This window comes from Carassius carassius, chromosome 39 (assembly GCF_963082965.1).
Source record: "Carassius carassius chromosome 39, fCarCar2.1, whole genome shotgun sequence".
Taxonomy (NCBI): domain Eukaryota; kingdom Metazoa; phylum Chordata; class Actinopteri; order Cypriniformes; family Cyprinidae; genus Carassius; species Carassius carassius.
In genome coordinates this window covers 10,452,924-10,468,096 of record NC_081793.1, presented here as the reverse complement: position 1 = coordinate 10,468,096, position 15,173 = coordinate 10,452,924, and the positions used below count along the sequence as shown (strand labels likewise).

Sequence of the window (15,173 nt, the reverse complement as noted above, 5' to 3'; positions counted from 1 at the left end):
TGTCCAATGCCCTGGCTGCTGGCTAATATACCTCAGGCTGTCCCATTATTTCTGAGGATAAATAAGAAACATGGGAGGAAAGCCCAACAACATTCAAATTGAATATTTACAAATAAATTAGAATAATGACTCTTTTACACATCTGTTTTAATCATTGTTTTTGTTCATTTTGAGGTAAATGTGATGTAAATTCAAATATTCTTATTCATTAACTTATTAAATATATTAATAAGTTGGTAAGCCTAGGCAGGTGTACCAAGTGATAAACATTTCAAGAGATAAGAGCAAGAGGAGTGTTTGGCTTGCTTTTGTCATGGTCTGAGCAATATTTGTGTAAATTGATACACAGGGCTTTCATATAGCAGATTATCTAAAAAGAATAATAATGACCCCAATTGTAAAAAGGTTGCCAACCACAGATATACTGTTTAAAGTACCTCTTGCCAATGCCAGAGGATGCCAGTGCTTCTTTTTACTCTTCTTGTGGGGTTTCTTCATTTTGGAGAATGAAGTAGATGAAAGCAAGGAACTGGAGGTGGAACTGGAGATGGAGCTGGAGGTGGAGCTGGAGCTGGAGATGGAGCTGGAGGTGGAGCTGGAATCATCTGAATCCCGGGATTTGTACTTTTTTGATTTCCCTGCCCCCCCAAAAAACATCACATTATAAAATCTACTTTTTGTGTGAACTGATTTTCATTGTTAATCTTTATTTTAATTTAATTTTTTAATTATTATTATTATTAAGTGCCTTCACACCATAAACAAGCCTCAACTGCCACCCAAAGAAAAATAAATTTTACTTTGGATGTATTTGAGCTTAAATTAGCATGTGTGCTATCTCCTGACAAAGATCTATGGCAGCATGCACAATTAGTTTAGTTTGATCAAGTTCTTTAAAGGGTTCATGAAAAAGGGGAATCAAATTTTCCTTTAAAATGTATTAAAAGTTTGGAAAAATTAGAATTAAAAGTAATACAGAGTAGCTCAGGTACAGTAATTGACAGTAATGGTGCAACATGCAAGTAAACATGTTAGTTATAATGTGTAATCTGTGATCAATGATTGTTCTGATATGTAAGGACTACTTTGCTGCTAAATTGTTTTTGATGCTTTACTTTATACATATGTAAATCAAAACAGTGGTCCACTTCACGTTGTTTAATACAGAAATCTTAGTAACAAACTTGTATAACTAGAACTTTAAAAAGTGGACCTCTAGAAACATTATAAAATAATAAAAAGAAAACATTTCATTTACCCTTTACAACTAGTTTAAAAAGGATATAGAATATACATGTACTTTATACTGTTTTTATTGGGTCATTTTCTCTTTAATTACATGATGTCTAACATAACAGACCTCACCCAGTCAGTCACCAACCTGTTCTTGCCCTCAACTTTTTCTTCAAGGTGTCAATTTCCTCTTGCATTTTCTTAATTTTTTTCCGCAGTCTTTTATTTTTCTGCTGCAACTTCAGGGAGCTGGTTTTATCTACAATCAACAAAATATTCACTGCATTTTATTTATGAAGCATTTAGAAAGAAGTTTAATGAAAGTGCTAAAGAATATTTCAATAAAAGGTTAAAAGGATAAAAGTTGGCATAATGATATTTAATAACATTTTAACAGAAGGTAAAAAAACATTATATTAAAAATAATTGACTAAACTAAAATCAGTGACAATATGTGATAATAATAGTGGACTTGAAAAATACATGTTAATAAAATAAGCAATGGATGGGTAGGACCTAATGTGCATTGCCTTTTCTTTTTACCAGTTACAAATTTAAGGAATTAGCTGCTTTTTATGAAGACACTTATCTATATTTTTAAATTTCAATTAAGGAAAATGCTTACATTCCCTGAATCAAGGTAGAATACAATGAAATAAACTCTTACCACTGAGCAGAGCCGTCTCATCACACTGTTCACTCTCCTTGCTGGACACATGATCTTCATCTTCCATTCTCTGGTCTTCTCCTACATGCTTCTCTACTTCTTTAGCAGCTTGCAGATCTTGTGTCACATTTTTGGGGCTCTCTACAGTCTCTTCATCCCATATTTTTTGTCCTCTCCTTTTCACTCTTTTGCTGGCCATAGTGGACCTGAGTCCGAATAGTGATGCACACATCAGATATGATGTAAACCACATCATAAAAACATTTTTTATATGGTATTTAGTATTAAAAATGGTGAATCTACTTCATTTTTCTTAAAAGTGTATGTATATCTGTGCACAAAAGAGACTAGCAAGGTTCGTAGTAAAGCAGTCAAATGAGACAATAATGCAGTCAACAATCCTAAACATAGTTTAATACATTTCGATCTCACCTTACTGTATATTCTTCTAAAAAAGTAACTTATATCCACCAACAAAAACGATATTACTTACCAGTTGTGTACGTTAGGTGTCTCTCCAGGATTCTAGGCGATTCCTTCTCTAACCAATAAAGGCCGTTACTAAGGTCACGTGATAACGCGGTTCGATGACGTATATTACACGTATAGAAATAAACCGCGCAGGTAGGCAGCTAGGCGCGAAATTTCAAATATGGTGTCTTTACATACAGTATCACGACTGCACGAGAAAAATGACAAGATAAAGCTTATCAAATGGATGCAGCGAAGAAAATTATTAGCCAAAATAATGTGATGTGGACACTGCAGAAGAAAAATGAAGTTTGTCAAAGACAACAGAATAGATGGATATGTCTGGTAAGTGGGTTGGAGAAAAAAGTTATTTGTTTTAATGTACGTTTTTATTTACGGATTACTTCAGTCAATAGCAGTCAATCTTATTCTTTCTTTTTCTTTTTTTTTCTTTCTTTCTTTATTTTATTAAGGGTGTGCAATCGCAAACAGAGCCACGTCCAAAAGAAGAAAAAATCGATCAGAACCGGATCGATGTTTTCAGGATCCCATAAAGGACTCCACGAATGGTTAATGTTTATTTACAGGTAACGTAATTTATAAGTAAAACAACAAAGGTCATTAAACACAAAACATGGTTTCTGGGAAGTAAAGTAAAGTAAGTTACCCATCAGACATGTTACAGGGTTTCCGTGGTTGTTTGATCAGATTTAGGCCATAAAAAGGGTTCAGTATTATCTGACATAATATTATAGCAGAAGTCTTATTATAATTTCGAGTGTTATTCTTTTTTTATGCGGACGAAAAAACAGAGGGGGGGAATCTCGATACGGCCTAATGTGATTTCAAAGTCAAAATGCGGCGATCTTGCATATTCCACTGGCTCTTCAAGTTCTTGCTTATTATAATGAACCTTTAATGCATTATTATACTGTTTTATATGTGCCTTATAAATGTTGTAAAAATGCATACTTAGTAGTAAAGATACATAATTTTAACACATTCAATATATAGATTAACTATAGAGTGTCAACACAATAATCCTTTTATTGTGTTTCTTTAAACTCAATTGTATACTAGGAAAATACAATATGATCAACCTCTAATTAGTATGTATTGGTATATTAGTATATAAACCAAGTTTAATGTATATGTACATGTATAATGAACCATAAATGAGCCAGTTTTGCAGTTGAATGCATCCCCCAACCTGTTAAAGGAAAAGAATCTGAGATACACAGTTTATTTCCTTATTGTTTGGGTTTTGTTCTTCTGTTAGAAGTTCTTTTTAAATTTGATGAAACTGCAGAATGCATAAACAATAATATCTAAAATGTTTTGTTGTTGTTTTATTTGAATGCATGGCAAAAAAAAATCTATAAATATATGTTATGTTTTATCATTTAAAAGTTTCATATTTAAAATTGGCATTTACTTTTAAGGTTGTAAATAGTTTTCATTGGGAAAGTGTCATAAAAGCATTTATTTCTGACACTGGTGAGGTTTTGTAAATACTAACTTGGTTGTTTTATAGGTTTGCACAAGGATTGAGATTACGTCAGATTGACATGATGGAAGATGGAGTGGCATCCAGTTCAACAACACTCTCAAAAATGACCAAAAAGCTCAGAAAGGTAGAATCCATATGCTTAAACCAATAAAAGCTGATGTAATAGTTTGCTTTATGTGGTTACTAATGGTGGTTTTTAATTAAAAGGTGTGCACAACTGCATTGAGAAGAATGAAAAGAAAGCACCAATTCAAAATTGGAGGGCACTCAAGACATCGTTTTGTTGTAATTGATGAGTCCAAATTCAGTCATAAAAGAAAGGTACTCAAATGAAAAAAATAAAAAAAAATTAGTTAGGTAATTTAGCATTAGCAGAACTGCATTTGGTTAAACAAGATTTTGTGGGCACACTTATAAGATCTATTGTGTATTTGTGTATACCGTATTTTTCAGACTATAAGTCGCACCTAAGTACAAGTTGCATCAGTCCAAAAATACGTCATGAGGAGGAAAAAGACATATATAATTTATATATTACATATATTTATTAAGAACCAAGAGAAACATTATTGTCTACAGCCGCTAGAGGTCGCTCTATGCTGCTCAGTGTTTGCAACAGGAGAACAGCATGGAGCGCCCTCTCGTGGCTGTAGACAATAATGTTTTCTCTTGGTTCATGTCAAATAAATTGTGATAAACAAGTCGCACCTGATTATAAGTCACAGGACCAGCCAAACTATGGAAAAAACTGCGACTTATAGTCTGGAAAATATGGTACTTAATTGATATTGTATATTTCTTACAGTATAACCGTGGACGGTATGGTGGTACCTGGGCAAGACACGGATGGGTGTTTGGTCTGTTAGAAGTACACCACTGTAGCCGAAGGCCTATTCTTAAGCTGGTCCCTTCACGAGCACGCAAAACTCTGCTTCCAATCATTAGGCGGCATGTGCGTAGAGGTTCAACAATTTACAGTGATTCCTGGCGGGCATATGTACAGTCCCTCACTACACAAGGCTATCACCACTATCCGGTAAACCACAAAAACAACTTTGTGGATCCACAGACTGGCAGCCACACTCAACACATTGAGAGATACTGGCAAACAATTAAAGGACAAGTGTGGAGATTAAGGGGGAACCGTACTGAGAAAATGCTGAAGAGTCACTTAAAGTTTATTGAATGGACATATTGGTTAGGAAAGAAAAACAAAAACGGCATCTTTGGAAGGCTAATTCAGGACATAAGTCAAAAGTACAGAGTGTGAATGGACTGTGACCTCAGTGGACTTTCAAGAACACACTTTAGAGCGTATAATATACTATAGAATTAATTAATAAAATATGTATTAATTCTTATTAAAGTTTGTGAAACATTAAATTTTAGCAGCTGGTTATATGTTGTATTTGATGTAAAGGTCTATCATTGTTGAGTTTTTGAGGGTAAAATAAATATATTTACATTTAGAATTTTCAATTTATTAGTCACCCTTTGTGTTTACTGGCAGGTGGACAAAAAAGTTCAATCAGTTCAACTCTAGATTACTGAGTTAAAGCACTTTATTATTAAATTTAAATGTAATTAGGAAGCTAGTGCATGTATTTAAACTGTGAACTAGTGAGTCGATTCAAACTACGTTACAGATGGATAAGGTATAGATAAACATGAAGTACACTTAAGTACAATTTTGATGCACTTTATTTTACGTAGCTTATCCCAGTGTAATATTCAGTAATTTAAATGTAATTAGAAAGCTAGTGCATGTATTTAAACTCTGAACTAGTGAGTCGATTCAAACTACGTTACAGATGGATAAGGTATGTAGATACATTATGAAGTACACTTAAGTACACTCTTGATACACTTTATTTTATGTAGCTTATCCCAGTGTAATATTCTGTAATTTAAATGTAATTAGGAAGCTAGTGCATGTATTTAAACTGTGAACTAGTGAGTCGATTCAAACTACGTTACAGATGGATAAGGTATGTTGATACATTATGAAGTACACTTAAGTACAATTTTGATGCACTTTATTTTACGTAGCTTATCCCAGTGTAATATTCAGTAATTTAAATGTAATTAGGAAGCTAGTGCATGTATTTAAACTGTGAACTAGTGAGTTGATTCAAACTACATTACAGGTGGATAAGGTATGTTGATACATTATGAAGTACACTTAAGTACCCTCTTGATACACTTTATTTTACGTAGCTTATCCCAGTGTAATATTCAGTAATTTAAATGTAATTAGGAAGCTAGTGCATGTATTTAAACTGTGAACTAGTGAGTCGATTCAAACTACGTTACAGATGGATAAGGTATGTAGATACATTATGAAGTACACTTAAGTACACTCTTGATACACTTTATTTTACGTAGCTTGTTCCAGTGTAATATTCTGTAATTTAAATGTAATTAGGAAGCTAGTGCATGTATTTAAACTGTGAACTAGTGAGTCGATTCAAACTATGTTACAGATGGATAAGGTATAGATACACATGAAGTACACTTAAGTACACTCTTGATACACTTTATTTTAGGTAGCTTATCCCAGTGTAATATTCGGTAATTTAAATGTAATTAGAAAGCTAGTGCATGTATTTAAACTGTGAGCTAGTGAGTCGATTCAAACTACGTTACGGATGGATAAGGTATGTAGATACATTATGAAGTACACTTAAGTACACTCTTGATACACTTTATTTTACGTAGCTTATCCCAGTGTAATATTCGGTAATTTAAATGTAATTAGAAAGCTAGTGCATGTATTTAAACTGTGAACTAGTGAGTCGATTCAAACTACGTTACAGATGGATAAGGTATGTAGATACATTATGAAGTACACTTAAGTACACTCTTGATACACTTTATTTTATGCTTGTCCCAGTGTAATATTCTGTAATTTAAATGGTATTAGGAAGCTAGTGCATGTATTTAAACTGTGAACAAGTGAGTCGATTCAAACTACGTTACAGATGGATAAGGTATAGATACACATGAAGTACACTTAAGTACACTCTTGATACACTTTATTTTAAGTAGCTTATCCCAGTGTAATATTCTGTAATTTAAATGTAATTAGAAAGCTAGTGCATGTATTTAAACTGTGAACTAGTGAGTCGATTCAAACTACGTTACAGATGGATAAGGTATGTAGATACATTATGAAGTACACTTAAATACACTCTTGATACACTTTATTTTACGTAGCTTATCCCAGTGTAACATTCTGTAATTTAAATGTAATTAGAAAGCTAGTGCATGTATTAAAACTGTGAACTAGTAGTCGATTCAAACTACGTTACAGATGGATAAGGTATGTAGATACATTATGAAGTACACTTAAGTACACTCTTGATACACTTTATTTTATGCTTGTCCCATGTAATATTCTGTAATTTAAATGTTATTAGGAAGCTAGCACATGTATTTAAGATGTGACAAGTTTATTCAAAATAAGATGGCAAGGTACAAACTAAAGTGCAACACGTAGGCCTACTACAGAACTTGATGGGTTGTAAGCCATTGATTCATTCACATCTGACTTACTCCCATCTATGCAGCTCATATCAATTGATATGGAAAGAAGAGGAAGAGAAGCTATTGTTTTACCATTTCACCTTCTGTTGGGGTGGTCTGTGCTCATGCAGATCCTATGTTAGCAGCAATGATTTGTGGCAAGAATTCTGCTCTTCTGATGTAGCAGTGTTTTGTGAGAATAATTATTTTAAAAGATCTGGATCACCCTGTTACACCAACAGCTGTGTAATCAACTTTGCCCTTTCATACGTGTAGCAGCCTACAGAACATACAAAATTACCCTATGTAACCAGAGGCTTTTCCACACCTTAGTAACATATGTAGGTACTTGTTGTTACATTGTGTAGTACTAAGTGCTTTTTTATATAATTACATATGTAACACATCTGTAACAAGATCTTTTATTACATCAGTAGGTAGCTGTGTAATGGACTCGCCCTGTTACATAAGTGTAACAGTTGCTGCGTATTACATGTGCATAATTACAATCTGTAAGTACATGCTGTTCCATAACTTAGTTACATATTAAGTACATTTTGTTACATGTTATTACACCATCTACTACTAAGTACTTAATGAGGTAATTACTCTGTAATATGGACACCGTAAAATAAAGTGTTACCATATTTTCTTACCTCTGTCTTATTACAAGGCTGAGTAAGAATAACCATTAAGGTTGCACTTGACTCCTGGGCAGTTCCAGACAAGAAAACATTCAGGAATAGGACGATTAAAAAAAAAAAAAAAAAAACTATCCCTTTCTCACCTCTAATATTCCTAGTGATGCAAATTAAATACACCAAACACAAATTCATATCACTGGTATTTAATGGTGTTTAACAGTTAAACACAAAACATAAACACACACAAAAATATTTTAATTAGGTAAATTATGATCTTAGTACTGTGAAGATTTCATGTGATTTCCTGGTGTCACTGATCAGGTATCAAGAGTTGAGATCAAATCTAACGGTTGTAAAACTGCGAGGAGACCCAGGCCAGACCCCACTTCAGGTTAGTGAGCATGAACTTGAGGGCTTTGGTCCACTGTTCCTCTGAGTTAAACTGAGTCTTAATAGAGTAAGAACCTCCACTGCCACCTGTGTCCTCGATCTTTCCTTTGTCCACATCCATTCTGAATATGGAAGGAAAACAAGATTCAGTGCAAACACAAATACATGATAGTGGTAATCTCAATTTTTATAAACTGTGAAAAGTAATATTCAGTAATATAACAAAATAACTAATATATATATATATATATATATATATATATATATATATATATATATATATATATATATATATATATAATATATAATATATATATATATATATTTTTTTTTTTTTTTTTTTTTCAGATTTTCAAATAGTTGTAGCTCTGCCAAATATTGTCTGATCCTAATAAACCATACATGTATATGTGTGACCCTGGACCACGAATCTATATGAATATCATATAGATGTCATAAAATACAATTTCTAAATTAAAAAAATTTAGTCCCCATATATTGCCCACCTGTCCCATATTTTCACCATGAGAAATCTGGTCACCCTTATAACTCAGCACTTGACAAAAACTTCTGTGATTTAAAGTGGTGATAAGATGTTTGGTTGGCCATTGCATTCAAGAAATCAACAGGTATGAATATAATTGGCTGTATTGCTCTGCACTGTAATAAACACGTTGTAAATAGACACATTTTACTCTTCTCCAGAGCGTGGAAACTGTTATTATTACAGCCACAACTGAAGGTGCTCTTGCTATTTTTTTAAGGGTGTTTGGCAACCAGGCCCCCTATAGAACCAGGACTGTTATCCTATATTTGGAGGTCCTTGTGGAAAAAAAATGCATAAATAAATAAATAAACAAAACAAAACTTTGAAAACCCACAGAAATGCGCTCAGTTATACCGCTCAAAACACCAAACAGAGTGACTTCTCTCACTGCAGCATACATACACACACAGTCAATATTGATGAGCTTGGTCAACACTTTCTCACTTCCAACTCGTCACATACTGATGCTTAGTCAGGGCCCTTTGACATCACTTTTTAATGTACAGGGCAAGGGTATGCAGGGTAGGCACAAGTACATAGGCCTGGGCTGATTGGGGGCCCGCCAAGGGGGGACCATTTAATTAAACGAGGGAACAAATTCTTAATTGATGGCCTAAATAAATAAATATTTTGTCTGCACATTATGTGCAGGGCTATGTAATTTCTTGTGTGCATGTGTTATATTGCTGTTGTAGAACTGTGTTGTTTTTTTAAAACTACTTGCAAATGCTGCATTGCCACGGCCACATACAATAATCATCAATAATTGGTTGTTAACTAGCTAATAATTAATAATTGTTAGCAAGCTAGTTAAAAACACTATCACAACTGTATCACATCTAGCTTCAGCGACACCTACACCGTTTTAACTCTCTTTCTTTCATTTTAATTATCTTTTATCGAAAGTCACCATTCTTTCTATTGAGAATACACAAAGCCTTAAATTAAACAGGACACTGTTTAAAAGGGACACTGTGGATGAATTTGTCGAAAGAAAGGCCTGGAGAATTAAATTTAAATAAATGAATTACAACTAAAATATGTAGTTTTTATTTTTAATTTTTTCACAATAGTAAATAGTAAATTTTGACTGTTGCATGTTCATCATGTTAAAATGTTGTGTTTCAGTGCTGTTGGAGTTACAGGAGTAACATATACTCCGGGATATTGGTACTTATTTTGAGTCGTAGGGACTTGTCAGGCATGTCTGAAAGTGAGAAAATTTAGAAAATTGTGGATAAGGGCTGACTCGAGATGCGAACTGTTTTGAACGATTCACTCCAATTTGGTGAACTGGTTCGACCGGTTCACTTAAAACAACTAAGTAGTTTGTAGATGTAACCGGATTTTTTTTAAACAATTCACCAAATCGAAATGAATCATTTGAAACGGTTCGCGTCTCCAATACACAAATGACTTAAGCTGTTAACTTTTTTAATGTGGCTGACACTCCCACTGAGTTCAAACAAACCAATATCCCGGAGTAATTTATGTACTCAAACAGTACACTGACTAAACTGCTGTGAAGAGAGAACTGAAGATGAACACTGAGCCGAGCCAGATAACGGACAACAGATTGACTCGTTCATGAGTCAAGAACCGGTTGCTTCGGTTTTCGGATCACCAGTACTTCTTTCGGACAGTTCGATTCAATAAACTGGTTGAAGAAAATGGTTCACCATTTCTTTTGCGCTAAACGTAATGGCGTCATTGGCGATGATTGCCCTTGATTCAAGCCTTCGGTTTACCCGCGCTCATAACACTAGCACAGAATCAGTTCACAATCAATCACCAAAAGAATCAGTTCGGTTCAGACTGCTTCACGCTGAATCAAAACATGCGCAGTATCATCAGCTCCTCAGTTCTCGAATCGGACGCGTCTGACAGAAACGGTTCTTGACTCGAGAAGGATTGAGTCAATCGTTTGTTCGTTATCTGGCTCGGTGTTCATCTTCAGTTCTCTCTTCACAGCAGTTCAGTCAGTGTACTGTTTGAGTACATGAATGACTCCGGGATATTGGTGAAAATGATATTGGTCCAAAAATGAAAGATTAAGTGAAAATTTGAATTAAATATTTGACCAATAGCCTAAACAGGGATTTGATCATCTTGTAAGCGTAACAACAGCAATTACCCTTTGACTTCCTTTGCAGGCATTTGTAATAACATGTTATGTACACAAATTGTTTATTTTGTATAAGCCTACATTATGTCTTTTAACAGTGTTATTGACCAGTCATTATTGTTTTTATATAATGCATTTTAAGGCTATTATATAATTCATGTTAAAGGCTATTGGTGGTTTAGGTCAGTTTTTATAATAACAAAAACAAAAATACTATATTAATACTTTTTTGTAAATTATTATTTGAATTAACAAAACCATGGTTAATTTGCAGTTACTATGGCTACAAAAACAATGATTTTTGGTGTTATTCTTGTTAAAACCATGGATAAGTTTCGCAAGGGAACATGGAAAGTCAGAGAGAATATTAGATGTGTTGGTGGTGGTGTAATTATTTCCGACATTAAAACTTGTTATTAATGTCAACAGACAAAAACCTTTTACAGGAATGTGCCTGAAAGTGATACCCAGGCCTCGTTTTTACCTAAATGATTTATAAATAATTTTAATAAATATGAAAAAAATAATAAGATGTGCATTTTAGTTGACACCTAAATTAACACATTACAGTTGTTTTTATGACTAAGTCATTCTCCTCAAATGCTATTGACGTTAGAAAACTGTATACCAATATCGAATGTAACTTTAGAGATGGTCCCTAAATTTGCAAATATCGAATGTCCAACGTCAAGCAACTTTATGCATGTGTTTTTTACTTTCTTCCGTTATCTTTTCTCTGTGCCAGATTGCTGATGTCTTTTAACCGGGCATAGATGTCCATCCATCAATTATGAAATTGAGCCGCAAACATGAGGTGCGAGCGCGGCCACGGGAATGGTGTGGTTTTTTTTTCTTTTTCTTTCTTTTTTGAGAAATTGGGATGGTGTACCCCTGGAAGTTGGTACCCTACGCAAACTGCATACTCTGCGTATAGGGAGTGGTGGTACTGATGCAGCAGCAGCAGCAGTAATGAGAGCTAGAACGCGCTTGAGAAACAGTTTAGAGAGGAGAAATCAATCTACATATAAAATATGAAAGTGATTTTTGTTCACTTTCTAAAGCATAAAAGTATAGCACATCCACTAATAATTATATAAATAAATAGTTTTTCTCAGATGCAAACATGTTAGAAACAATGCATCATGATACAAATGCCAACTAATAGCCGATGGTAACCCATACTCGGAATTGGTGCACTGCGTTTAACCCATCCAAGTGCACACACACAGCAGTGAGAAGTGAACACACCGTGAACACACACCTGGAGCAGTGGGCAGCTATATCCAGTGCCTGGGGAGCAACTGGGGGTTCAGTGCCTTGCTCAAGCGCACTTCAGCCATAGGTATTGAGGGTGGAAGAGAGTGAGTGGAAGACAGCCCCGATCTAAACCCCCCACCCTCGTACACTCATAAATGAGTTAAACACAGTCAAACAAGCACAAGCTGTGCTGTCGCAGCAGAGCATGTGCCAAATTATATTTGTGTAATGAATGTTTTTTGTTCATTTAATTTACTTACAATAATTTAATATATGCTCGGACTTGGGCTAATTTAAATTAAATTTAAGCATATTTAGGTTTTATTGAAAACAATAACAGGTAATGTTGTTATATTTGTTTTATAAGCATTTTTTGTTTGTTTATTACATTGTGTATCTAGAGATTAATGTTATTTAAAAAATAAAAATAACAAAAATAAAAACTATAATCATTTTACTGTGGAGTGTCACTGAGAGCATGGAATGAATATTGCCATTGGAGTGAATATGGAGCAAGGTTTTTAGTGATCAGATGGTAATCGAGTGGTAGAGATATAGAAATGCTCACCCAGGAGTGAAAGTAAACTGAAAATACTGTGAGCTTCTCAAACTAACTAACAGTCTAGTTTATTGATTTTTATGCATTATAAAATCAAGACTTCACACAGGTTTTCCTGAAGAACCAAACAGTGAATTAGACTGGGTTATTCAGTATAAAAGAAATGTTTGCAGATCTAAATATATCCATTTATTTTCACTTCAGCCAATATGGATTTGCAAATGCTGTTTAAATAGAAAATAAAAATCATTCATGTACAGACGGTTTATAATTTTAATGTTTATTAAGAGAGACAACTTATTTAAAGAATTTGTAAAAATGTGCCTACAGGGATCTCTCCTAGGGCTCCAAAATGGTCAGAAAGTTCCCTGTTCATTAGCTTTCCCTTGCATCAGCTAGAGTTACATCTTGCAAAAGCCTGATGGTCTATAATGACATGCCACTTATAATGGAGTGTATATGTGTGTGTTCTGAACATTCTCACCTATATGGCAGACAAAAGCCTGTGTCGCCCTTCTCCACCTCATCTTTAAACTGCTGGACACAGTCTAGGAAGGCCACCATAGCATGGTCAAATTTATTATCCCAGAAAAATCGGAGACCACCTGAGCAATACAACGGCAACTCCTACAACAGGAAACATGAAAAATATGCTGATGTTAACAGTACATTTCCTCCAATACAGTTTTAAAGGGAAGATGGTGTCCTCCTGATAATTGACTTAATCATACTAGGTAATGCAAATAATCTCTTCATCACCTGTTCATTTCCTTTAATGGCTTTGTTTAGTTTTTACTTTCATGAATAGAACAGTACTTTTGGAAAACCAGCTGATGATCTATATTCACATACGATCTTGGTGGTTCCCATGTCAAGCTGAAAACTTCTGACTGTAGTGATGTTAAAAGAAAGTTGATTCCAAAATAAGAAGATATAACCATACTGTCTTTTTGTAGTAACAACACAAGGGTGTTCTTTCATATAGTAATGATCATTCCTATGTAATACTCCTTCCAAAAACATTACATTCCACTGCAAGAGTGTTTTCCTTTCTGAAAACCCCACAAGACCAAAGTGTATTCTGGAATATAGTATTCAATATATAAATATCACTGACTGACAGTCAACTGTTGACAAATGCTTAAGTGCATATGTGTGCACATGCTCTCTTTAAGAGTGCTCATGGAATGCAGCTTACCACAAATGCAATTGCATTTTTTGAATACAATTATGATGCAAAATCAATGTAAGCACTGTCAGACAAGTCTTAAAGTCAGCCAGATATGTCATGACATTAATATTTTTCTATAACTTTTGACATAAACATCCTGTAAGAATAATCTCAAAAAATGGCTTGTGGTATTTGTGATATAACAAGGGCAAATAAGACTTAACTGTAGGGTAGGTGATTTCAGAAAGGTTAGCAAGAGCAAGCTAGCTTTGATAGCATAAGATCACATCCTCCTTGCAAATCACTATCCAATAATTTACCTTGGGACAAACTAGTCATTTCTGTACTGAAATTAGTTCACCTGTTTCGAGCATTTCGGGTTTTTTGAGTTGTTCGTACATAACGTGATAACCTCATAGCTTAACCAAGGCAGTCTCAGGGAAAAAGAGAACTGATTAGTTCATCTCTTGAGTCTTCGGGTTTTCTGAGTCGTTAGTTCATCGCATGACAGACCCATACTTAACCAATGCAGTCTGAGCCGGAAAGAGACTTAATAATAATAAAAAACTCTTTATTACCTTGGTTACCACATTCAGTGTAATGGAAAACAGCCATCATAACAGAAATTCACACATTTATATACTGGAAGAAATAAAAAGCTACAATTTGAGACCAGAAACACATCACGTAACTGTAAGAGTAACTATATACCCATTTGTAAGGAAATCAATTTCTCTATCCATTATTGTCACGTCACGTGACAAAAGAACGAATGACTTGAAAGACTCAAAAGCTTGACTAATCAATTGTCTTTCTGGCCCAGACAGCATAGGTTTAGTTTATGGGGCTGTCACATGACGAAGGAACAACTCAAACCTGAAGACTCGAAAGGTGAACTAATAAATTCTCTTTCCGGCTCAGACAGCATAGGTTTAGTTTATGGGGCTGTCACGTAATGAAGGAACAACTCAAACCCGAAGACTTGTCAGATAAGAGGTAAGGTGAGCTAATCATAGGCTAAAAACCCAGGTAAATAATGAATTAATATTTTCTTTTTCTTATAGCATTATAGTT

The 15,173-nt window shown here is 34.3% G+C and overlaps 1 protein-coding gene across 4 annotated transcripts in view; it reads right to left on the bottom strand.

Annotated features, from left to right (window-relative positions):
- Positions 1-8,237: 8,237 nt before the first annotated feature.
- Positions 8,238-15,173, bottom strand: part of becn1 (beclin 1, autophagy related) — a 157,922-nt gene continuing 150,986 nt past the window's right edge. For all 4 annotated transcript variants that reach the window (XM_059530668.1, XM_059530672.1, XM_059530669.1 and 1 more), the window contains 2 exons: positions 13,413-13,555; positions 8,238-8,562 (listed from right to left, as the gene is read on the bottom strand). In XM_059530668.1, coding sequence (XP_059386651.1) covers positions 8,394-8,562; positions 13,413-13,555 — 312 coding nt within the window. In that variant the 3' untranslated portion in view covers positions 8,238-8,393. The remainder of the gene's footprint in view (positions 8,563-13,412; positions 13,556-15,173) is intronic.